General features: G+C 43.7%; 1 protein-coding gene across 1 annotated transcript in view; it reads left to right on the top strand.

Moving 5' to 3' along the window:
- Positions 1–6,020: 6,020 nt before the first annotated feature.
- The window catches only part of GPM6A (glycoprotein M6A), a 175,741-nt gene continuing 156,693 nt past the window's right edge, over positions 6,021–25,068 (top strand). Inside the window, exon 1 of the mRNA XM_082237251.1 lies at positions 6,021–6,145. Within this exon, the coding sequence (XP_082093377.1) occupies positions 6,142–6,145 (4 nt within the window). The 5' untranslated portion in view covers positions 6,021–6,141. The remainder of the gene's footprint in view (positions 6,146–25,068) is intronic.

Genomic DNA, 25,068 nt, shown 5'->3' with positions numbered 1-25,068 from the left:
CATACATCCTTTTGTCTTGGAATGCCCCCCCTTGCAAAAATGAAACTTCTTTCCTGTTTGCTCACACCACCCAAACTAACATCCTACACCCTTTAAACCAGGGGTTGGCAACTTAAGGCCCATGGGCCACAAGTGGCCCACAGGGGTCGTTTAGCCGGCCCACGAGCTGTCCCCGAACTGAGCCATCCACTCGGCGAGTCCCTGCGCGCTGCGCTAAACCGACGTGGCATGGCGTGGGGACTCGCTTCTGCTGCGCCAAAAATCATGTCTACACAGATGCAGATGCCTAAAATTGCATCTGGGCAGATGCAGACGCCGGAAGTCATGGGTGCGCAATCTGGCCCACTCTGCTGGAGTGAACCGGCCCAGGCGAGGTAAACCTTGCAGACCCCTGCTTTAAACCCTTTTGCTTCTGCCCACTAACACACAGCTGGAGGAAGACCCCCACCCCTCTTTCTCTGGCATAATCTTCACCTTCCTAATGGTTTTCTTGATGACTCAGCCATTACAGTGGTGCCTCACAAGACGAAATTAATTCGTTCCGCAAGTTTTTTCTTCTTGCGAGTTTTTCGTCTTGCAAAGCACGGTTTCCCATAGGAATGCATTGAAAATCAATCAATGCGTTCCTATGGAGACCGTCCGGGGACAGAGGGGAAGCGCCGCTCTGTCCCCTCTTTTGAAGCAAGGGGCTGCGGGGAGAAGATAGCTTCTCCCCGCCGCCCCTTGCTTCAAAAGAGGTCTGGGGACAGCGGGGAAGAAGTGCTGCGCTTCCCGCTGTCCCCAGACCTGGGGCTGCGGGGAGAAGATCGCTTCTCCCCGCAGCCCCTTGCTTCAAAAGAGGTCCGGGGACAGCGGGAAGCACTTCCCACTGTCCCCGGACCTGGGGCTGCGGGGAGAAGATCGCTTCTCCCCACCGCCCCTTGCTTCAAAAGAGGTCCGGGGACAGCGGAGAAGACCCACTGTCCCCGGAGCTTGCGGGGCAAGCTTCGTTTTGCGAAGCAAGCCCATAGGGAAATTCGTCTTGCGAGGCAACTCGAAAACGAAAAAACCTTTCGTTTTGCGAGTTTTTCGTCTCGCGAGGCGTTCGTCTTGCGGGGCACCACTGTATTAGCTTTGATCGCCTTGATGGTTCCTCTCCCAGGTTGTTTCCTGGACAGGGAAAGCTGAACCCAGCTCTTTAAAGTCTAACTTTCAGTTTAACACACTAAGCATTGGTTAATTCTAACTTTTATTAAATCCAGGAATTATGGGGAGGATCTAGCAACCATGAGTTTAGGGGATCCTTGGCCCTCGTCCCCCCAAAAAACTTATAACACATATTTTAGCCATGATGAATATTGTGGTATTTTTTTTTTACTTCATACAGTTTATTTTAGTAGTCCTTACAACACTCCTGTAAAGTAGACCAGCAGCATTATGTGTCAAAGATGGAGGATGAGCTAAGAAGACACAATGACTTGTGCCAAAGGCTAGCTGGTGAGTTGACATCTAAACAGAGATTTGAACTAGAAGATTCCAGGGTGAATACTCAGGACTCAAACAGCAACTACATTAACAGAAACAGTGTGTTTTGCTTTCATTTTACTACTTTCAGCACACTGAAGAGCTTAGAATATTCTGCTTCTCTAGAACATAACTACTTTTAAATGAGCAAAGCAGTGCTTTTCAGAAGAAGCAAGAGTTTAACATTGTGCATTCTGAGTGCGTATGTTTGGATTCTACTGCCATGATCTCTACTTTGCAGGAAGGCCTACTTGGACAGAATTTTTACGTTACAAAAGTTGAAGAGGAATTTGCCTTGTATGTATAATCTATACATAATAATAATTAGACTATAGAAATAATATTTTTAATGCAACTGTGCTTAGATGCCACTATTTGATGTTCAGGATTGCAGCCATGTTTAAAAAATGTGATATTATTTCTCACCCCCTCCATAATTTTCATATACCTCACCTTGTCAGTTGCTTCTAGCAGTGGCATGCAGGATTATCTCCCCAGGGGAGGGGGGTTACATTAGCCATGCAGTTCTATCTTTATGGTGCTCCTAATCTATATGCAGCCATTTCCTGTTCTGAACTCAGTAGTAGTGTGCAATAGCATTTCCTAGATAGTTTTGGCTTCTTTTTCCCGGACAGCTTACTTAAATGAAAGCAGGAGGAAGAAATATAATCAGCAGCACTACTTGGTCAGCAGAGGTCGCTTTCTTTCTTTTCCCTCCGGCATATGGACACATTGTCTGAATTTATATGCACACATATAGTTTCAGGTAGGTGGGATCACATCAGAATACTGTTATAAGATGGATGTTTTTGCAGTATGAATAACCTTGCAACGCTAGTATAAATCAACAACAAAAGTATTATGTGATGTAACCTCATGGAGACTAATCTACAGAAAGGCAGGCTTTGGACAAAGCATAGTAAACAGATACAGTAATTGCTTTTTGAAGACTTCATGTATTTACATCAAAAGATCTAAGCTAAGAGACAGATCTATAAAGCCACTGTTTGGCGACTTTTTGAGTAGAGTTCTCGATGTTTCGAGCACTCTCTAAAGTTGTTATCTCCATGCTGTGAAAATCTTCAGGCTGCTATGAAAGGATCAAAAACAGGTCTGGCTTTTACTTATTGGTTTTGTTTAGTTGGCAACCCTATTTTATACTTACTACTGCTTCTTGGGCTTTCTATACTCAGTTAATAAAGAGCCATGATTTTATGTTCAGTGTACAAAAAGCAGCCAAAATTATTTTTTACTTTAGAATATCAGCCAATACAAGTATAATATCTTAAATCATACCTCTCTCTCTCTCTCTCTCTCTCTCTCTCTCTCTGTGTGTGTGTGTGTGTGTGTGTTTGGGTTGGGTAGGGTTGGGATTTATAGTGTTCAGATGTAGTTAGACAAATCTTTGTTTTTCAGTTGATACTGTCTCCTGGGTAGCATAACAGACATTATAGTCAAATTAGATGTGACATGGAAGTTCTGTGAATGGAACTCTTGACATCCTTTTCCTTACAAAAAGCAGCTTCAAGGGACCTAAACCAGACCTGTGAAGTATGGGATTTAACTCTTTCCCCTAGTTCTGTGCCATCAAAGCTAGTCTTTGCTTTAATTAGCAAAACTTGCAGGTACAAAGACTTATCTCTAGGGCCAGTTCTTGTTTATCTAGTACTGTCTGGGAATTGGAGTCTGCATCATTCCTCTCAGCCCTGTGCTGCAGTAATAAGAATGGCAACAGTGCTAACGTTTTGGAAAAGCTTTTGATATTATATAAATATATAGACTGGATGGGGAATTGGTAGTGTTCTAAATGTTGCTGAACTCCATCTTCCATCATCCCTTGCTACTGGCCACAGAGCCGTCTTTCCCATACGGCTTAGTGGTGCGTCGTGCCAGGGCGCCAGCCTCTCAGGGGCGCCCCAGTGAGTGGGGGAGCTGTGCGGCTTTGCTAGCAGCTTCCCCTTTCCCTGCACTTCCGCCAGCTGCGCCCCACCAACCATATGGCTGGCAGGTGCAGCTTCCCTCCCAAGCCTCTGTGGGGATTGCTCTCCTTCAGCAGCATGGGGGAGAGTTGCACCCTCCTGATGGCTAGAAGTGCGCAGCTTCACCCCTCCCCACTATCTGTGGTAATTTGGGGGCGCTGGGCGGATAGTTGCACTCCAGTGCCACATTTGCTAAAGACAGCCCTGATTGGTCATGCTGGCTGGGGCTAATGGGAGTTGCTGGCCAACAATATTTGGAGACTCATAGTTCCCTGCTCTTATTTATGCAGTCGTACCTTGGATGTCAAACAGAATCTGTTCCAGAAGTCTGTTCGACTTCCAAAACATTCGGAAACCAAAGTGTGGCTTCTGATTGGCTGCAGGAAGCTCCTGCAGCCAATTGGAAGCCGTGGAAGCCTCACCGGACATTCGGCTTCCAAAAATAGTTCACAAACCAGAACAGTCACTTTCATGTTTGCGACATTCAAGAGCCAAAATGTCCAGGAACTAAGCTGTTCGTAAACCAAGGTACGACTGTACTTTGCTTTAGGATATATATTGTAATAAGCAGCGAGAGGTATAGACAGGGATATGCTAGGCAAAAGTTGTGACCAGAAAGTTGCGATCTCCTAGAGGAGAGGAAAAAATGTAACCAATTTAAAAAATGTAACCAATTTTGAGTACTTGAGAAAGCTCTTACTAATTACATTACTCTTACTAATAGTGCTGTCACTTATTGCCCAGATTTACAGGAGATATAGTAACAGTTTCCACCTGCCTTATGTGCACCTTTACAGGGGGATTCCCTATTCATATGTTCTCTAAAGAGGTCCAACTTCCCACTGAATCTGAGTCTGCTACATTTTCATAAAGCTAGATTTTTACATCTTGCTGAAAGTGAGAAGAGCACAGACTTCCTGAGCTGGGCAGCATTCTTCCAGATTATACTACGAAACACAGCAAGCACTATGCAGTGAGAAAACCCTCGTCATTTGAATCCACACTAGTTGTAGTTTTGATTCAGAATCAGGAGCAGTCTATGACTTTTCTAAAAGAGGAAAGCAAATCATCATCATCATCATCAAAACTCTACCTCTTCACTTGCTCAACCATCTCTCCACACTTTTGAGTTTTCACTGAGATGGTAAAAGTCCTCAGTCCTCATTAAATGTCCTTAAGGTGGGCCAGTGATCCTACCTCCACTATTGTGCACCTCTGTTGGGTACCACAGCAGGAAAGATTGGGCCCATGGGGCTGGCTGGAGAGATACAGTATTGTGAGCAGCCCCTTCTGCCTTGATGACGCAGTGTGCAGTGGGCTAGTCACGGAAGGAGCTGCCGATTAAAGCACTCATTTGTTTACCTGCACCCTCCTTGTAGGTGGCATGGGAATGGGGATTGGGTCCAATGAACCCACTGCCTTCTCTCCCTCACATATTGCCTCTGGAGGGCAGGGCAGGTGTGGTTCAGTAGGCTGAATGCAGGTGGTGAGGTGACCTTCTAGGTCTAGCATCAACCTTATATACAGTACAGTGGTACCTCAGGTTAAATACTTAATTTGTTCCGGAGGTCCGTACTTAACCTAAAGCGGTTCTTAACCTGAAGCACCACTTTAACTAATGGGGCTTCCCGTTGCCGCTGTGCTGCCGGAGCATGATTTCTGTTCTCATCCTGAAGCAAAGTCCTTAACCTGAAGCACTATTTCTGGGTTAGCGGAGTCTGTAACCTGAAGCGTATGTAACCTGAAGCGTATGTAACCCGAGGTACCACTGTACCTCTCAGAGAGAAAGAGAGAGAGAAAGCAAGCAAGCAAGCAGAGGTGGTTGCAACTTGGGTACAGTCCTTGCCGCCTCGGTGCCTTGAGACAGTCAGCAAGAGAGAGGAGTTAGGAGCAGCAGCCAGTCACCCCCTTTTCTTGCTTGATTACAGACCCTCAAGCTTAGAACAGCCTCCCCCAAACTGGTGCCCTCCAGATGTGTTGAACTGCATCTCCAACCCTCCCCCATTATCGGCCACATCTGCGGGGGCTGGGAGTTGTAGTCCAACGCAGGATGTCTCAGCGCTTTTCCCAGGGGGCTTCCTGGTTGGAGAGTCCTCCTCTCTCTCCTTCTTTTTCCAGGTTCTGCTGGCGAGCATGGGAAGCAAGGAAAGTTTGCTCCCGCTCTTCCACCGCGTCTCCTTACTAGCAGCAGCCGCCGCTGTCGATGCTTTCCCTTCCAAATAAAAGGGGCCGCGCTCCTCATGCTTCCCCCCCCCCCAGCCTTCCTCAACTCGGCCCTCGGCTGTGTGGGGACCCAGAAAGCAGCCTATCTGCTCTGGCTACTCTCGCCCGGGCGACAAAGACGAAGAAGCGCCTCAGCAGCGCGTCCGCTGTCCCGCTGCTCTCCCGCATAACTGAGAAAAGTTGGTGGGCAGTTCCCCAAAGTGAGGCGGGGGCTCCGCCTTGGCGACCCTCCCGGCGGCCGCGGGACGAGGCAGGTGGGCGTGGGGGAGGGGCTTGGGGACCCGCCTCCGCTCCGCTGACGCCGCCGGGGCGAGGGACGGGGGGTGGGGGCAGCTGGCGAGGCGGCGGCTCCTCTCGGGGAGAGCGCCGGAGGGTCGCCGAGGGAGCTGTTGCCGCTGCGCTGCAGGGGGACCCGCGTGGAGCCGAGAGAGGCGACATGGGTGAGTTAGTCCCGGGGGGAGGAAGGAGAGACGCGCGAAGTTGGGGCTCCGGGGCAGTGGCGTAGCGTGGGGGGTGCAGGGGGGCGGCTGCACCGGGCGCAACATCTGGGGGTTAGGGTTAGGGGCCGCAAATCCACGGGTTAGGGGGCGCAAATTACTTGCCTTGCCCCGGGTGCTGACAACCCACGCTACGCCACTGCTCCGGGGAAACTTCGACGGGAGTTGGCATCGGCTGGGCAACTTCCCGCCCTTGGAGCAGCGGCGTTGCTGCCTGGCGCCTCGCTCGAAGCGGGACTATCCCGGGTCAGAGTCGGCTGCAGAGGCGTGAGGGTGGGGAGGTGTATTTTTGGTGTATTTTTGTAACTGGTTGCCTATGGGCTGCGAGGTTAAAAGACTCGACAGAAGGCGCTCGTCGCGGCTGCATTTAGGGAGACCCGCCGTGAAATGGAGGACGGGGGTCAGTCACGTCCCTCGAAGTTGTAGAAGTGGAAGAAAAAGAGAGTGTTTGGGCAGGAGCAGCTCGCTCCGCTTCGGAGACCCAAGAAGCTCTCCTGGCAAAACAATAACCCGCGAGCCTTCCCGCCCCGCTCTACAGCTGCTCGTGCTACCACAGCCCTGCCTTCTGCTTGTTTTGTTTCCTTGGGGTTTACTTGTTTACTAGCTCAGAGTGGTCTTTGGCTATATTCGGCAACATAGTCCCTGGCACAGTAACAGTGGCTTTCTTACACTTTAGTTGGTTCTGCAAGGCTTCCCCGATTCCACCACATCATTGCTTTACAACAAAAAACGGAGGAAAACTAAGCAGGACACTTTAAAAGTTTAAAGGATTCTTGAAGGAAGTTACTGGATATGCACTGATTGGAAATAAGCAGGGTGACCACCCCAAAGTTTTTCCATGCGTAAACAGTATGCAGGATTGCTACTGCTAGCAGAACCGACACACCCACTAGGCAAGGTCTTCACTGCCTCAGGTAGCAGGATCCACAGAGGCAGCAGATCTGGCCTCCAATGAACGCATTGCCTACCAATGTGTCATTCAGGGCTGCGGTATGCTCTTTGGAGGCCAGATCTGCTGTCCCCTTGCAGCTCCTCCAATGCTGCCTCTGCAGGGCCTCTGATGACTAGAAGGTGCTGCTGGTGTCTTCCCATCCCTAGGGAGGAAATGTCAAGGGCTGCACTCTGGGGTCTGCTGGGCTATGCACCTGCCTGGCATGATTCAAAGTGGACACCCCCTCCCCGCCCCACACTGGCCTTTGATTGCCAATTCATCTGTTGGGTAGGGTTGATTTGATTTTCCAGCTTTGTTCTTGGTGCATTTCTTCATTGGTGGTGCCAGGAACTATGACAACAATGCCATTTTGTGGTTCACCTCAGGTGTCAAAATGTCTTGGTCTGGCCCTAGGATAAATAGTGCCCAGGGCAAGGCATACCTTTAGTTCCCCTTACCCCTGTGGTCAACATTGTAAGGCCACCCAGAGGGTTATGGGGCCTGGAGTAGGTGTGATGTTGGCAGCCCTCCTGTTTCCCTTCTGCAAAGACTCATGCATATGTGCACAATGTTGGTGGTCACATGCAAATGTTGTTACATGCAAGGACTACAGATTCTTGCAGATGGATAGATGTGCTTCATTTTTTCTTATGTTCTGAGAACTGCCCTAAGAGCTTGTGATGAAGGGCAGCATATGAAATAAATAAATAAATAATAATAATAATTACATGGGGATAAAGAAATAGGGATAAGGTTGTGCAGTACTGCCTCTTCCAGATTCCAACCCGCATCTGGCAGAACTTCCTTTGGCTTCATGGGGCTCTGTGTCACAGGTCTCCATGTTGTGGCCTGCTGCTGGCCTTCACCACTACTCAGGAAGACTTCCTCTCTTAAGGTCTGTCCTCACACCACTCCTATACATTTTCTTATGATAACTACCACAGAAAATCTCTCTCCGGTGGCACCTCGCCTGAAAATCTTAGATGGCATTCAGTAATCATTAGTAGCAGGCCTGGAGGAAATTGTCCCAGTTGCCCCATGCCCAGGTTGGGTAGCTCTACAGTTTCACAGTGTTACTAAGTTGTATGTAGAAGATGTATGTATGTATGGCTTGCTTGCTCAGCTTGGCCCATCCTTCAGCTCAGTGCAGACACTCACTTTTTGCCTCACTAGATCACTGCAGAAAGTATATATTTTTTAAAACACACAGCCACTGAGTACACCTACCCTCACCACCCCAGCAGCATCATGAACGCAATTAATAATGAATGTGCAATTCAAAGGTCAATAATCATGAATGTGCACTAAGAAGGAGGGGCCCTTAGTAAGCCATGTATATCTTGTCATTTGTCAGAAGGTTGCAGAACAGTTTACTACAGAACAGCATAACAACCCCTGGTTACTTGAGGTATTCACTCAGAAGGTGTGAGGCAAGCTTTGGACTTAAGATGTGTCATGTGAGACATGTGCCAAGATTTGGAGAGGAGCCCAAAATCTTGCGTTTACTAAATGCATTTACTGTAGTTGTGTAGGCAGTCAGTAAGACTTTTCTGAATGGGTTTGTGGGTGTAGGCTCAGACCATTAGGGGTTGCTGTATCTAAGTAGCTTTTTAAACTTTGCTGTCTGTTGGCACAGGCTAGGTTTCCACCATTGATAAAAGGGCATTAGGTGTTTTGCCAGAATTCTCCTGATACTATGAAATTATATAGTTCAGTGATGAATGTGAACAAATGTGCTAGAATTGTCTTAATGAATGGTTTGCCAGGGTTTTGTAGTAGGATTGGCAACTTTCCCCTCTTGGCAGGGATTCTGCATAATGGGAACATTTGGCGTGGGTTTCTTTTTAAAACAATACTACTCCATTTTCCTATTGGAGTTGCTGCATTCTGTACACATAGTCAGTGGCTGTAAACATATGGAAATTTGCAGTTAGTTATATCATGTGCAGTACACATCCATGGTTGGTAGGCAAAGTTTTACTAATCGCCGTAGCCACATGCTGGGAAAAGGTTCAGAATACCAGTTTCTGATATTCTCTGTTCTCCCCTGCCTTGCGCTTAGTAATGTCAACCCTTTCCTTTCATAAACATAACTCAGTTTCCTTCCCTTGAATAATGACCCACCTTCCCTCCAGCAGCAGGCCTCATTTGAACAATAGAAGTGATATATAACACTTAGACTAGAGGCATCTTCTTTTATTAATGCTACATTAAGAGCATTCTGCCAATGGAACAAGCAGTCTTGGGGAGCATAGGACCCAACTCCTAGGGGCTGAGGTCCCTCACCCCACAATAAAATATTTGAGGGGCCTGCCCACCCAAGTTGATGGATATTGCCATTCAAATAGTCTGTGTGATTTATTATGCTGGGTGGTGCTTATATGCCCCCCCCATATTTTATTCAGGTTGGCAGCCCTGTTGGGGATGGATGTCAGCATGGAGTTTTTTGGAGGTTCAGCCATGTATTACATTTCTGCTTTCAGAATATGGACCTGTCTTTAACCTTACTTGTAAAAACAAACCCCTTCAACTTGTGTGGGTGTGTTTCTGTGCAGTATTCTGACTAAACATTAGGAAAAACTTCCTGATAGTAGAATGGATTCTATGGAAGGTGGTAGACTCTCATTCAGTGGAGGTTTTTAAGCATAGGTCAGGTAGCCATCTGTCAGGGATTCTTTAGCTGTGATCCCTGCATTTCAGGGGGTTGAACTAGATGACCCTTGGGGCCCCTTCCATCCACACAGTTCTATGATTTGTTGTCCACTGTGATTAACTAGGGTTTAGGCTACAAAAGCTAAAACCAGAATAGCCACGGATTAGCTGATAGTCCGTGAATAGTCAAGGACTAGATATCTGAGTTTTCCTACTTCTTAGGTCCTATGCTTATATGAATTTAATGCGCTACTGACCATTGCAGTAGGAAAACCTTAAGTTAATAAAACTAATTTTAATGGAGATGACTTGCATGGCTCTTCTCCATTGCTTCCCCCACTCTGCCTGCTTTGATTTGCTTTTCCTCTACTAGGAAACATCCCATCTCTGGAAGCAAGGCAACAGTTCACTGCTTCCAAAGAATGTCTTGGGTCTGAATGTAGTTCCAAGATACAACAAGTACCGCTGGAGGAGAAAATCAGATTATACTTTTTCATGCAACAGTGCCCATAAACTGTGGAATCTAGAGTATTAGTTATAAAAAAAGGACAAGGAGAGGGGTAACAAAGTCAGCTGCAATTTGTTCGTAATGATTCTTGCCTCTTTTTATTCCTCTGTGTCTCCAGTACTTGATGCCAGCATGCATGTAAATTTTGACTGACAGTAAATCATTAAGTACTGTAAAGTCTTCCTGCTCTAATGGCTTAGATGTTGCCAGGATACATTTTCTGAAGATAGCTTTTCCTGGGCCAAAACTATTCTGCCTAGATAATATATGAATTTCCTAGAACAATAGTTCCTAAATGTGTCTTTCTCTCTCTCTAAAAAAAGGCCTAGGGGAGAATTTATGCCTGGCATGGGAGATACATGGCATGATCTTCTGACATATTTTCCTTTGCTCCAAAGCCCCTGGCCAGGTGAGGGGGTGTATGCTAAAGTAATGTGGGGGAGTTACAGAAACCCTCCTTCTCAAAGTTAGTTAACTGGCTGCAGGTGGGGAAAGGTGTAAATACAGACATGATGTCTGTTCTCCTGATGGTGGTTATTAGCAACTTGTGGGGTGATTTTGATAAGGGAATAACACGGGGGAAAGGGTTAACCTGTTTCCCCAGTCGCAGTTCCTTGACTTGAATTACCAGTACACCCTTTCACAAGTGCTTCAAAGTAAAGAAAAGCCTTGTGATATTTGATCGCATATGTCCTGCCTCATGAATAGTGTGGTCCTAAAACCACAATCCTACAGGCATTTATCTTGGAAAATGACTGTAACACACAACACACATACACACACTTGATATAGCTTTTAATCCATTATTGGATTAAATATTCATGCATTTGCATAAAAATAGGCATGGGGGGGAAATGCTTTAAAATAATTTTTACTCGTGCTTCATCAGCAACTGTCTTGCGTGGAAAAATGCTATCAATGTATTTTGTATGTACTCACATTAAGAGTAAATTTAAATCTGCTTTCTGGTTTTGAGTACTTTTTACACTCATTAAGGTTTTCAATAGATTATTTTCCCATTAAGTTAGATAACATAGGAAGTTGCATTGTGCCAGGTGAGACTGTTGTTCCATCAAGCTCAATATTGTCTACACGAGCCGGCAGTGGCTTTCCAAGGTTCAAGGCAGGGGATTCTGCCAGCTGTACCCGAAGATGCTGAGGATTGAACTTGGGACCTTCCATATGCAAGACAGATGCTCTGCTACAGAATTACTGTCCTGTCCAATTGATTGTCTAAAACTGCAGTCCCAACCCCACTTACTTGGGAATAAACCTCAATGAACTCAATATGACTTACAGAGTGTTGTAAATGTTGCAGATCTTAGTGAATAAACATGTGTAGAATCTAGTGGCATATAACAAGCACCCATTTAAATTCCCCCCTGCCATACATATTGTTATGGTTAAAACATGTAACCTCCAATTAAAGTGTTGCCTCTGAGTAAGTCATACTTAGAGTAGACCCATTTAAATAATTTGATTTAATCATGATTAACTGGTCTGTTAGTAAAGGTAAAGGTAAAGGTACCCCTGCCCGAACGGGCCAGTCTTGACAGACTCTGGGGTTTGTGCGCCCATCTCACTCAAGAGGCCGGGGGCCAGCGCTGTCCGGAGACACTTCCGGGTCACGTGGCCAGCGTGACAAAGCTGCATCTGGCGAGCCAGCGCAGCACACGGAACGCCGTTTACCTTCCCGCTGGTAAGCGGTACCTATTTATCTACTTGCACCCGGGGGTGCTTTCGAACTGCTAGGTTGGCAGGCGCTGGGACCGAGCAGTGGGAGCGCACCCCGCCGCGGGGATTCGAACTGCCGACCTTTCGATCGGCAAGCCCTAGGCGCTGAGGCTTTAACCCACAGCGCCACCCGCGTCCCAACTGGTCTGTTACCATGGCTTAAACAGAAGCAACCCGAAGGCTGGTTACATCTGATGCAGTGAAAGTAGGAAAAAATGCATGAAATTTATACCTGTTTAGTTCTTCATGGCGGGCTGTGTGTGCTTTAAAGAAGCATTCATTTCGGCACCATGTGATTCAGGAGAAGTTTAGACAATCTGGCAAAGGAATTGGAAGAGCTCTCAAAGGATCATGTAGGCTGGGAAGAGGGAAAAAACACAGAGAAGAAAGTTACAAAGTTACTATATATTTGAAAAAGGAGACAACTGGTTGTTTAGTCTTGTCTACTAGCCTGGGAAAAGAAGTGATGAGTTTAGATTATAGAAAGGAGATGTAATGTAAACATCAAGAGAGAAAGTGAGAAAAATCATAGCTTCGGGATCAGTTTAGCAATGTAATAAATTACCTTGGAAAGGAAAATAATATTCTTCCTTGGAGTTTCAATTTTATTTTAAAGTTGGATAAGCATACATTGGGGTGGTTTGTGTATAGGACAGGGGGACCCATACATAAGCTCTTAATTCTGTGTCTGTTTGGGCATAACATTGCAACTGAAGTGTAGCATTTTCATTGTTCCAATGACAAAAGTGCAGATAACACATAATCAAGAACTGACAACGTAGAACTCGCCATGTTTTACTATATCAATTGTACCATTACTGGTGTTATCCAGACAGTGTTTGCTTTTGATGCCAGACGTACTAACTTTGAAACCTCAGTAGCTTCTTATGTGAATTAATTTTCAGCTCTAAACACGATTGCATACTCAATGCAATTTCTTCGTGGCATGTAAATCATGCTTTTCTGCCTCTCCTGTGTTTTTCTTCATGAACCACTCTAATCTCTTATAACGATAGCATGTAGAATGTGTGCATGCAAGGGGTTTTGTTTGTTGGCAGATCTCTAATTAAGTTTTTTTTTTAAAAAAACAAAGAAACACCACAAACGTGTTTACAGAAGAAGCACACATTTTATTCATATTAAAAGACTGAAATGTTGGGATTTTACTAGAGTTAAATATGCACGCACTATTGCTTTTACTGATAAGTTGTGTGGTACAGTCCCTAAAAGAATGAGTTACAAATTCGGCCACCCCCACTTTGAATCTGGCCCTTGGAGTGAACTAGCTTGTAGGTCTTAGGTAGGGCACCCTCTCCCAGTCTTTGGCCCCCTTTCTGCTGTATGTGGGCTGTCTATGCAATTGGTTTGGGTGGGCAGACATATGTAACCAGCAGTAATATTATGAGTAGCTCAGCAAATCTGTGTCCATTACAGTGGTACCTCGGGTTAAGTACTTAATTTGTTCCGGAGGTCCGTTCTTAACCTGAAACTGTTCATAACCTGAAGCACCACTTTAGCTAATGGGGCCTCCTTCTGCTGCCGCGCCGCCAGAGCACAATTTCTATTCTCATCCTGAAGCAAAGTTCTTAACCCGAGGTAATATTTCTAGGTTAGCGGAGTCTGTAACCTGAAGCGTCTGTAACCTGAGGTACCACTGGACTGTTATTTCATTGTTTCCTTTATGTATTAAAAATATAATTATAGACTACCTTGCAGAAGTGTATTATAGCAAGAAAATATATGTAAATTGTTTTGAAAATTTTGAAAGAACTAGTGTTCATTATTGTTACTTTTATTATACTTTGTCATGCAGATCGCTACAAATGACAAGATAAGCAGCAGCATTTCAATTGTCTCCTTTAAATTTGTGTTTACTCTTGCACAGTGAATTCTTGTTGCAACAATATTCAAAGCTCCCTCCTCTGAGATATTACTCATGCCTTTTTTCACCAATTGGAAACTGCCAGACATATGTTTACAATTGCAACTCAGCAAAGTCTCTGGTGGGTATTAAAATATGTTGTGTCAGGACTAAAAGTTATATACAAACAGTAATGCCTATGCATAGCTCGGTATTTAAATCTTCATGGAAGAAAATTAACATATTAACTGGTGTCTGCTCCTGAGTACTAAGTGCTGCAAGATCTTCACCCTTGGCAGAATTAATATATGTTGCTGTTGCCTTGGTTGGAAATGAATCTGGTGCTCAAGAGCATAGGAAATACAAGTTATGCCATTACCGATAAAGCACGACTCCTTTGTGTTTAACTTATCAAATCCCCTTAGAGCAATTTGCAGTCTTTTGTTAGAAAGCTTTTGAAACCTTGCTGGTGTGCCAAGTTCAAAAAGAACTTATTTCACTGCATATGTTTGCCCTGTGAAGTCCCCCCACCTTTGTTAAAAATAATAAGAAAGGATTGATTCTGAAAAGTGCTTTGAAATAGCAGTACTTTCTTCAGCAGAGCCTCTGTTTTCTGCATTTTGAGCTGCCTTCCTAGGCTATTAGCGAAGATAAATGCAGATTACTGAATCTATCTCTTTCTTGTAGTGGAGTATGCAAAAAAGACAGGTTTTTCCTTTTTTAACCATAACTGCAAGTTAGGCTTTACAGTGTGCATGCACACGAAAGCTCATACCAATAACAAACTTAGTTGGTCTCTAAGGTGCTACTGGAAGGAATTTTTTTTTATTTTCTTTTTTCATTCCTTACTTAAAACACATCTCACGTGTTATTCATTACAATTTTTTTGCAATATAAGCAGTATATAAATGAATAAAATAAATGCAATTCCAAAGTGGGCTACAAATTAAAATAAATCTGGCTATGTCATAAAAGAACATAAAGGTATTTACAGCTAACAGCCATTGGTGCTAAAGTCCACAGAAAGCCTGGCATTGAAAGTTTAAAAGAGTAGGCACTAGCCATATCTCAAGGGAAGGGTGTTCAAAACCTGAAGTGCCACCACCGAGAAGGCTCTCCTTCATATTGCTAAATATTTAGCAGGTCTAAGCTAATAGAGCCTCCCTCAGCCATTTTTTAAAATATATTTTTGGTCTGTACAGCAGAAGGTGTTCTCTCAGGTATCCAGGCCTCAAGTTAAAGGGTTTTGTAAGTCAATGCAAATAGCTAGAAGCAGGCAACTATAGGCAGCCAGTGTAGCTGTTTTTAGATGTGCTGTTAAATGTTTGCAGTAAGTCACCCAAGAGAGAAACCTTGCCACTACATTCTGAACTAACACAAGATTCTGAACGAAGTTCAAGGGCAGTCCCACAAAGAACACATTACGATAGTCCAGTCTTGAGATTATCAGTGTGTGGATCACCAGTGATGATAAAATAAAGTTTTACATGTCACAGTTTGAAAATCATGGCAAAGGTTATCCCAACATCAATAGAAAAAAACCTCTGTGCTTGAGTAGAATGGAACTTTTAATTCATTCAGAAATGCAAACAAATCCTCCAGTTTTCTCACATTCAGTTTAGTTGTAATGTAGCATGACTAGAAGTAGCTAGAAGTTTGGGCTGCCATATGAAATTCATGTCCAGTAATAAAATGCATTCCTTAGGCAACTAGCTGCATGCATTTGCTACCATGCAATCTTGCTCTGAAGAGTTTCCATTTGAAACTGAGAGGGCATGGAGAATCTGTGCAGTGTAACTTTTCAAAACTTTGCATTTTTGCTTCCTGTTTTCATCATTGCATACACATGTTTTCAAATATATTTTACTCAGTTAGTTTTGATTCATACCGTTTAGCTCCAGTCCTTTGTCTTTATAGCTAATTTTCTCCAAATAATGCATGGAAGTGATCCCCTGGCTGAGAACCGCTGCTCAAAATGTCTTTCACAACAGGCAAAATATACCCTTCAGCCTTTGGTTTCCTTCCACTCTGAAAACCTTTTGTGAAACAAAACTCTTGCCATTAAGTAAAAACAAATTACACAAAAACAATATAGCAGCCAGCTGAAAAATAGGAGTTAATTTACATGATATGTAGGACGGATCTTGCTTGCAGAAAGCTGGTTTCAATTTTATAAAAGTTTTGCTTTTAATGTGCTTAAGTTACACCTGTTCGTAGCTGTCATTGCTATAGAAGTAGTATTGAGTACACAGTGCATTAACTTGCAGGAGTTCAATACTGGATTGTGGGGAAAATGTTTGAAAATTAAAAAAAGCAGCGGAAAAGAATCCATCTGCATGTTAATTTGTAGAAATATGTGAACCTGTTGTTCAAAGTGGTAAAATACTCTGAAGTACTCTGTAAAAAACAGACTACTTCAGAGAAAGAATAATACTTCCTCTGCTGTTGAGATTATTTAAAATTAACTAGCATGCAATAAACAAAATGAGATACTGGCACTTTAATAACACAAAAATGTGTGTGTTTATAATCTGTCAGATTTCTTGCATTTAGTAACACTTTTGAAATGACCACATAAATCTGCAAATCAGAAGAATTTGTGGACAGGAACCATCTTTGCTTATAACCAAAATATAATTTGCCACATACCGTATTTTTCGCTCTATAACACGCACCTGACCATAACACACACATAGTTTATAGAGGAGGAAAACAAGAAAAAAAATTCTGAATGAAACAGTGGATGTATCATTTTGGTGCTTCATGCTGTGGCCACAGACATGTGATTTGACGGTGAGTTTGGGGTAGGCCAATGCAAAAATTCTGAGAATCCATGTGGATCTGTGCTTTGTAACCACAGCAACCGAAAACAGCTTTTACAACTTTGTAAACAAAGCAACTGAAAACAGAAGAGGGTGGGCAATAAGACCCTGAGGCAGAATGCAGGAAAGCAGCAGCCTCCCCTCTGCAGCGCGCGATCTGATTTTTGCCTGATTTTCTGCACTCGGGCCAGTCGGCTCCAGGGACCACACATTCGCTCAATAACACGCATAGACATTTCCCCTTACTTTTTAGGAGAAAAAATGTGAGTGTTATAGAGAGAAAAATACGGTAATTTATCCAATACACTTATTAGATAGGCTTTCTGCAGTCTGAAACATAATATGACCTTAAGTTTCACCATGGAAATATGCTCATCAGACTGTGGTGGGATCTATGTGCAAGTGCTTTTAAATAAAAAACATTTTGAAAAATACACTGAATTTGGCATAGCTCACTGTCTCTATCTAGTGTCACATTTGTATATCACACTTCACAGCCCATTTTAAAACATTTTATTTGCAGCTGTATAGATGAGTCCTGTATATATAGTTTTGATAGAAGGGTTATCTCCATCTTTTATTTGCATCAATATATTATTTGAAGTTGTAATGTAAAGCAGTGGGCTGAAGGGACACATTTGAAATTTTGAGTAAGTTCTGTGGGTTCCACTCACAAAATGGCTATAACCCAGAAATATGTGGTTTGGGGCATGGCATAACAAAAAGACTGCTATGGGATTATGGCATAACATAACATGACTGAAACATCTAAAAGAGAGGCAGGGGAAGAGGACCCACGAAAGGTGTGGGCCTTCCCCTCACTCATGAATTGTGGATTTTTGAGGAAATACATGTTGACACAGTTTACAGGTGCCATAGGAGCTACTGGTGAGCATACTGGAAGCAGCAGATGCCATGCTTGATGACCCTGTAAACAGGCCTGTGCAGAGAAGGGGCAGCCAGGTACCCTTGCCCCAGGCCTTGGAGAGCTAAACCAGCCGGGCCCCCCACAAAGGGCCTGCTGGACTTATGCCGTCATGCCAAGAACTGTATCCTAACCAGACTCCTGACCCGGGACCCTAACAAGCTCTATATGAGTCTGCCCATAAACACTCCAAGTATAACACTAACAATTTGGGACACTTACTTTGAGACTACAGAATCCTAAAATGCAAGGCAGTGATTTTGCATTGCTATTGCTACTACAGTGGTACTTCGGGTTACGAACTTAATTCGTTCCGGAGGTCCGTTCTTAAAGCCGAAACTGTTCTTAACCTGAGGCGCGCTTTATCTAATGGGGTCTCCTGCTGCTGCCATGCCGCTGGTGTGCAATTTCCATTCTCATCCTGGGGCAAGGTTCGCAACCTGGAGCAACTACTTCCAGGTGAGTGGAGTTTGTAACCTGAAGCGTTTGTAACCCGAGGTACCACTGTACCAGTTAACAGCACCAAAAAGAGGAAGCTAGTTCTCCGTTTTGGTGCAGCTTTTACCACTTGCTGCTACTGCTACAAAAAACCACAGTTTGCAGCAGATGGGAGTGATAAATTCCATGCTCAGTTTCTTGGTTTTTTAAAAGCACCGTTGGCAGACCCGTGCAGAGCTTGTCTAAGGCAGGAGTCTTGTTTGAGGCCCATGGTGCTCTTGGCATGACGAGCATATGCCTGGCAGGCCCCTGGTGTCCCCCTCCTCCTGGCTGACTTAGCCCTCTGAGGAGTGGGGCAAATGTAACCAGCTGCCCCACTGCATGGGCCTGACTCTTGCTGCCTCTGCAGGACTTTTTCATGACAGTAGCAGAAAAAGTGGCCAAATTTAGCACCCCAGGTTTCTATCAACATGTTCCTTATGCGGATCCTTAAGCTGCTTTTATTTTGCATTGTTGTAACTGTTCTGTACAGTGGTAATTTTGTTAGCAACTTTGAACATGACAGTGGCAACCGTGGATTTTAATCAAACTAGGCACTAACAAGGGTTGGTAATGACTGTGGCAGCTTGGAGTGGAAGGAATGACTGTGGCAGCTTGGAGTGGAAGGAAATAATGGGATGATTTTCTCTTCCTGCCTTCTTTTTTGTTACCTAGAATGAACCTAGATGGTTTACCTTAAAAAACTGGACAAGAGTTGTGGGGGTTTTTTGGGGTTTTTTTTTTTTTGATACTGTTATTCAGTCCCTTTCTGTTGCAGGAAACCAGCAGTAAAAATAAATAAACAATGTACAGTATCACAATTCATTCCAACCAGCAGAGGGCAATATATCTTTATGTACTAGTTTCATATTGCAAACTGGAGCTAGGTGTGAAATTGATTGTTATTTTGTTCTTCCCTTTTTTGAAGAGGAAGAAAAAAGCAGACATAGTAAAAATAACTTGTAGACATTACTATACTTTAAAATCATGGTAGGTTTCTGTCTTAATCCACTGAAAAGGAGGCTTTTCATAGTTTTATTGCCTGATTGGTATAGCTGCTTGGGACTATGGTCTCTTGCATATCTATCTGTCAATTTTTATAGTCTTAGAAATTTCACAAAAGGAAATCACAGGCTCCATCAACTCTCTCAGTCTACACAATCAGTTTCTACTGCTTGACCCTTGACATTTCCCTCATGCTTTCTTGTTCTCTACCTCTGAATCTCATCTGAAATAGGGCTTTTGCTGTCCTTTCATGAACTCAAAATCAGCTCCCTGAGGTGATCCCCTCACTCTGCTTAATGGTAGGACTAGCCCTGAATGGAGATATACACACACTCCCAATGTAGTTTTAGCTTACACATCTCCGGTGAGGGGGGGGGCAATGTGGGAAAAGCAAGTGTTGACCGAGATGGGGAAAATGCACACAACATTTCCTTTTGAAGCTCTTCCTGAAGGAATTGTTGGTGTTAGGAGAGTTTCATAGATTCGGTTTCATGAGTACCCAAGCTTGATTAGAAACTGCTGCCAGTAATGGCGGCTTGGTATGTGACGTGTCTTCCTGCCTCTGTCAAACATCTCTGCAGTCACATTTAATGATGTGCTTCCCCTCCGTTAAACAGTATGTCTAGGCCACTTGCCACCCATGCTGCTTGCTTGCTTGCCTACCAACCTGCCATTTGCCATGCTGGAGTTGGGGTGGCTGCCTTTTCTGTGGGGCGTCTGCATGTGAGTGTGATACAGTTTGTGCAAGAATAGGGACAGTTCCAGGGCTCTCCATATCATGAGCAATTTATGAATGCTACACTTCCTGTGGGGATTGCATATGCTAATTACATACTCATTTTAAGGATGTCCAACTGAGAACAAATGGTGGTGTACAAAGATTACGAGGGAAATGTTCTGTTCAGTTAGTGCCTTTCCTGCAGAAGCGGCTGCATGAGATTGCAGCTATAAAAGATATTGGCCTAGATAGACTTGACTAGCCGATGATGCAGCTTTATATTCTTCTGACATTTTAACAAAAGATGTTTCTTTTTTACAATGTTAATGGATTTATGTATATCCATTGACTATGAGCAATGTTGAAGCTTCTTTTTTTAATCCCCTGAAGATCATAATGAATTTTCAGAGACAGCAAAAATTAAATGAGTGTAATTAAGTGTAAATTAATTTCTGAATATCATGCGTACTGGATTCCCATGCTGTCTGAAAGCCTTTACCAGGCTCAAACTATATGTTAAGCTAATATTTCTTCCCATGGGTGAAGAAGCAGCTTGGGAAGAGTGATTTTAAGCTGCAAAAAAGAAGAAAAGAAAAGAAAAGAGACTTGGAGGGTTAAGGGTTAAGGCTTAACCTTTAAGCAGTCTCTCTCAGCATGTGGCATGGTTCACTGCAGAAGTCATCCCAAGCTATTTTGCTTTGTAAGCACCTTTCTAGAGAACATTTGTTCTCTGATTATAGCCCATTTAGGAACAGGACTATGTAGGATGAACTGTGAAATAGACAGTTCTGGGGTCTATAGGTGAATCAGACCCATATTATCATATTATAAAGAAGACTTACAGTATCTTTTTCATCTGCACTGCAAACTCACATTTGGCAGCCAAACGCAATAGCAAATAGAATGTTGTTTTGAACAATGTCAGGATACATAATTCTAGGCCCTTCTATCGGCCGGCCTTGGCTAGCAAAGAAGAGATGACTACAGCTGCTATGATATGACTGATCTTTTATTTTTAAGTTATTGAAATCTCTCTATGATCAGCATAGTATATTTTCCTTCTGAGAGTTAAAATAATATATATATGAGTGAAAATGAAATTGTAGGTAGGTACCAATGGAGGCCATCAGCGAGAGTGCTAGGTCCAACTGCTGCATATAAAATGGCCATCCAAGTGCAAATAGTGGAGAGATACCGTATTTTTTGCCCTATAGGATGCACCATCCCATAAGGCGCACCTAGCTTTTTTGGGGGGGAAATAAAGGGGAAAAAAATTATTTCCCCCCCTGGTGCGGGGCTGGGGTGGGGGAAGCCTGAACTTCCCCCGACCCCAGCCCCCAGAACAGGCAACTCTCCGCAAGCCGTGGGAGCCCGGCGCCGGGCTCCCACGGCTTGCGGAGAGCTGCGCAAAGCCTGAAGAGCGAGAGGGGTCTTATAGGGCGAAAAGTACGGTATTTACCAACTTCCAGTTTCTGAGACCTGCTAGAGTTTGCCGGTCCAAAATTGAAAGATGGTGTTTCTGAATTTTTCAGTTGGGTCAATTTTCATTTATTTATTTATTTTTGAAGCTGTTAGTAGGTTAACTTCCATGTCCACAGTGACTACGAATCAGAAAGCTTCATGCGCTGAGCAACAAAGTGTTCTGGACAATCCAATGACTATCTAATCTTTGTAAGGGCCATTCATCGGGGAGACCAAGGGCAACCCATTTCCATGGCCAGGCATGAACACAGATCAAAATGGATAGAAAGAATCAATGTGATCCAAGAATACTTGAAGCTGCCCCATCACAACTTTCGAAAAGCAGGTATTTGTGACTGGTTGAAAGTTATTCCAATTCAAGGGATCCAGGGCTGGTTTTCTTTAGGAATGGTTGCACCACCACCAGCAGAGTAAACATTCTCACTCAGACCAAGAAATAGCTGAAACTGCACACCCTTACTCTTGAAATACAGAGGTGATGCGGTTTGAACTGAATAGCTTGCATCACACTAATGTGTTTCTGGAAATCTGCACCAGGAACTTTATACACATTGCTCTGCTTTCATTTGGACCACATCAGTGATGGTCCTGGACTTCCATATACATTGCCCAGGTTTGAGCAGCAGGGAGGTCACTTTGGTGCTGCAAACACAGTGGTTTGACTTCACCCCCAGAAGTGCACGCCATTGTCTCTTGAGACAGATGGATGCCAACAAGTCCCCCCAGAGTGAATAAAATTTGCTGTGATTCACTAAATTGATCTTTTCAACTTTTGAGGTAGAACAAAGATGGCTATACTGTACACTGTTTCCAGATCTACTTTTTAAGCATTGTCATGCATCAGCAATGTTAAGAGTTAATTTTACCAATGTATAGCATTTGTTGTTTAACTTTTTCTACTGTATAGCTAAATTGAAGATCTGGTAAAACAGCAGGTTATCATTCAGATTTGAAAAATGTGTCTCGGTAACGACATGTGCTTGAAAATAAAACTATTTTCACCTACTCGGTGAAAAGAGCCGACAGACCCTTAAAGTAATTCTGTCAACATTGTGCAGATGGGAAAAGGCAGGGCTGATTTGCACAGACCCCAACTGGCTGTGCAGTAAATCCATTGCACGTTAAGTGGCTCTGGCATGGTGGACAAAATATTTGCCTTTGCATTAGGAACGCCTGACTTCAAAACCCTGTTTAGCCACAAAGTTTAACTGGGTAGGCCTACAAAAAATTCTGTCTTGTTTTCAGCCTACTTCACAGGGTGGTTGAAGAATCAAATGACGACACCCATGTATGATACCCTAAGCTCCTCAGAGAAAGGATGGGATAAATACAATGAAATATGAAACAGTGGTCTGAAGATCCCCACTACTGATTGTTGCAAAAGCAGCCAAAGTGTTCATTAAGCGCCATGAATTACAGTCATTCTCAGCCTATGTTGAGCCATGAGATGCTTGTTCTAGGAGGCCTTGCTGAATGGCTGCTAGGGTGAGGGAATCGCTGTTCTATGGGAATCTAAGGGGTTGGGGAAATGTGTTCTAAGGGAACTTTTAGGGAGATTGGTATTTTAGGGGTTTACATGGAAATGAGAGATGCTTATTCTAGTTAAGTACAGGGTTTTGTACATTGTGTTTCTCTCCAATTATGGCACATACAGTTGTGGGAGAGAAAGAGAGACAGAACAAGATCACTTGGGGAAAATGTGTGTCACTAGCAGCACAGCATGTTACTACACTTATTCCCCTCTTTTTTGGGGGGAGTATGCCTTATCCCCTCTAAGGGATGAGCTTCTCCAATGTACCCCTGCCTAGCTCCAGTGGCCAACGACCAAGAGAAGGAGCCAACTGGAATCTATGCTGATGCTGACAAAGCTCACTTTCCTTGTTGCTGTCATTTCCCACTCTCAGTCCAGGCTGGGCAACCCCCAGAGCACACCCCCATTTCTCCTTCCTTGCTTCTCTATCTTTTTAGTCACTCAAAGCTCAGGTCTGCACTTTGCTTCAGTTGCAATCCTATTCTCTTGTGGGGGTAAATCATACTGAACTCAGCCTGGCTTCTGTCTGAGTAGACATGTATAGGATTAGGCTGTTACTATTCAGTAGTACAGTGGTACCTTAGGTTAAGAACTTTTGTAATTCATTCTGTAGGTCCATTCTTAACCTGAAACTGTTCTTAACCTGAGGTACCACTTTAACTAATGGGGCCTCCTGCTGCCACCGTGCAATTTCTGTTCTCATCCTGAAGTAAAGTTCTTAACCCGAGGTTCTATTTCTGGGTTAATGGAGTCTGTAACCTGAAGCGTCTGTAACCTGAGGTACCACTGTATATGAAGTGGCACGAGGGCTTTAAAATCCAGTTTTCACTTTAAAACAAAGCCATGGGGCTTCATAGCATGCTTGGAACACAGGCCTGTGCACTTTGAAAATGGCACCACAAAGTATCTCTCAGGAGAAGCAGCAACATTTTAAAGAGCCCTTGTGCCAATATATTACAGTGGGCAGTAGCAGTGGGTAGGTAGATACTTCTAAAATGCAAAGTGTGGGCTCAAGGTATATGCCAAGTGGTGGCAGCTGGATGATACTTGGAGCAGGTGAATTCAGGGTTTGGGTTCCCTGTGTGCAAGCGTAGCAACACCTCTGCATGCAGTGCCATTGCTACAGGGAATCAGCAAGCTCTATGTGTCAGATTGGAAAAGGTACTTCAGCATAATGTCTGTATGTATAGTCCCAGAGTAAGATAAAGAGCTGCGTGTGTCACCAGATCCTACATAATTAATTTAAAAATGCAGCGCAGTGTATTTTTAAAGCATTTAAGATTGTGTGGGTTGACATGTTCTGATATAAAAATGGAAGCAGTTACCTTAATGCACATCTTGCAGGAACAGTGCCACATAACATAAATCATATAACGTGAGTTTTCATTTCAGTTGTGTTCACCATTTTATGAAGCTCCAATTCCATCTCTGCTTACATTTAAATAAACAGATTAATACAGGGATTTCATTAGCTTATTCAGCTAGTCTTCCTTTTACTCGTTCTCTTCTGCTTTGGTTACCATAGTTACTAGCTTAATCACAATGCAGAGAGCCATTTCTAATTACAGTACACTATATGCCAGCATAAAATTAATTCTTTGAGTATCTTAAGTCACAAACAGCTTGTAGCTTGTTCTTTGGCATTTTATTACCATGGATCCTGAAGTAATGTATTAGCACATCCCATTTAATCTGAAAGGTTTAGTGAAAATAAAATTAGTCTGTGAGATGTATTGCTTTTTAAAAGCTCTTATTATGGGAAATTTCCTTCTGGGAAGCCATGTTTGTTTGAGAGCATTGCATTAAAGCCACTTTATATTTTTTTAGTTGTGTAAGGCCTTCTCATGTAGTCTTCTAAATAAGAGACACTGCCTACTTATCTCAATACCCTGAGTATTTTACTAAAGTAAAAAAGAAAAGTGAAGAGCAGCCAGGACAACATACCGTATTTTTCTGTGCATAACACGACCCCATGTATAAGACGGCCCCTATTTTTGGGAGCCCTCAACAGTTGTTGAGCTTGTTTTGTACGTTCACTGAGCTGTTGAGCAGCTTTTCGACAATCCCCCACTTTGGCTGATGGAACTGGTGCCGTAATACACCGCATACTGGCACTCACCAAATGCTCTTCCTAAACTGGAAACAGTGGGTAAACAGCCTCCTCTCCAACATTTTCCTGCTACCACCACAGCACCAGCCCTTGCTTACTTAGCATATTAA

Source organism: Podarcis vaucheri, assembly GCF_965113315.1.
Source record: "Podarcis vaucheri genome assembly, chromosome: 9".
Taxonomy (NCBI): Eukaryota; Metazoa; Chordata; class Lepidosauria; order Squamata; family Lacertidae; genus Podarcis; species Podarcis vaucheri.
Note: the sequence above shows the minus strand (reverse complement) of the source record. Positions and strands in the feature narration are given on the sequence as shown.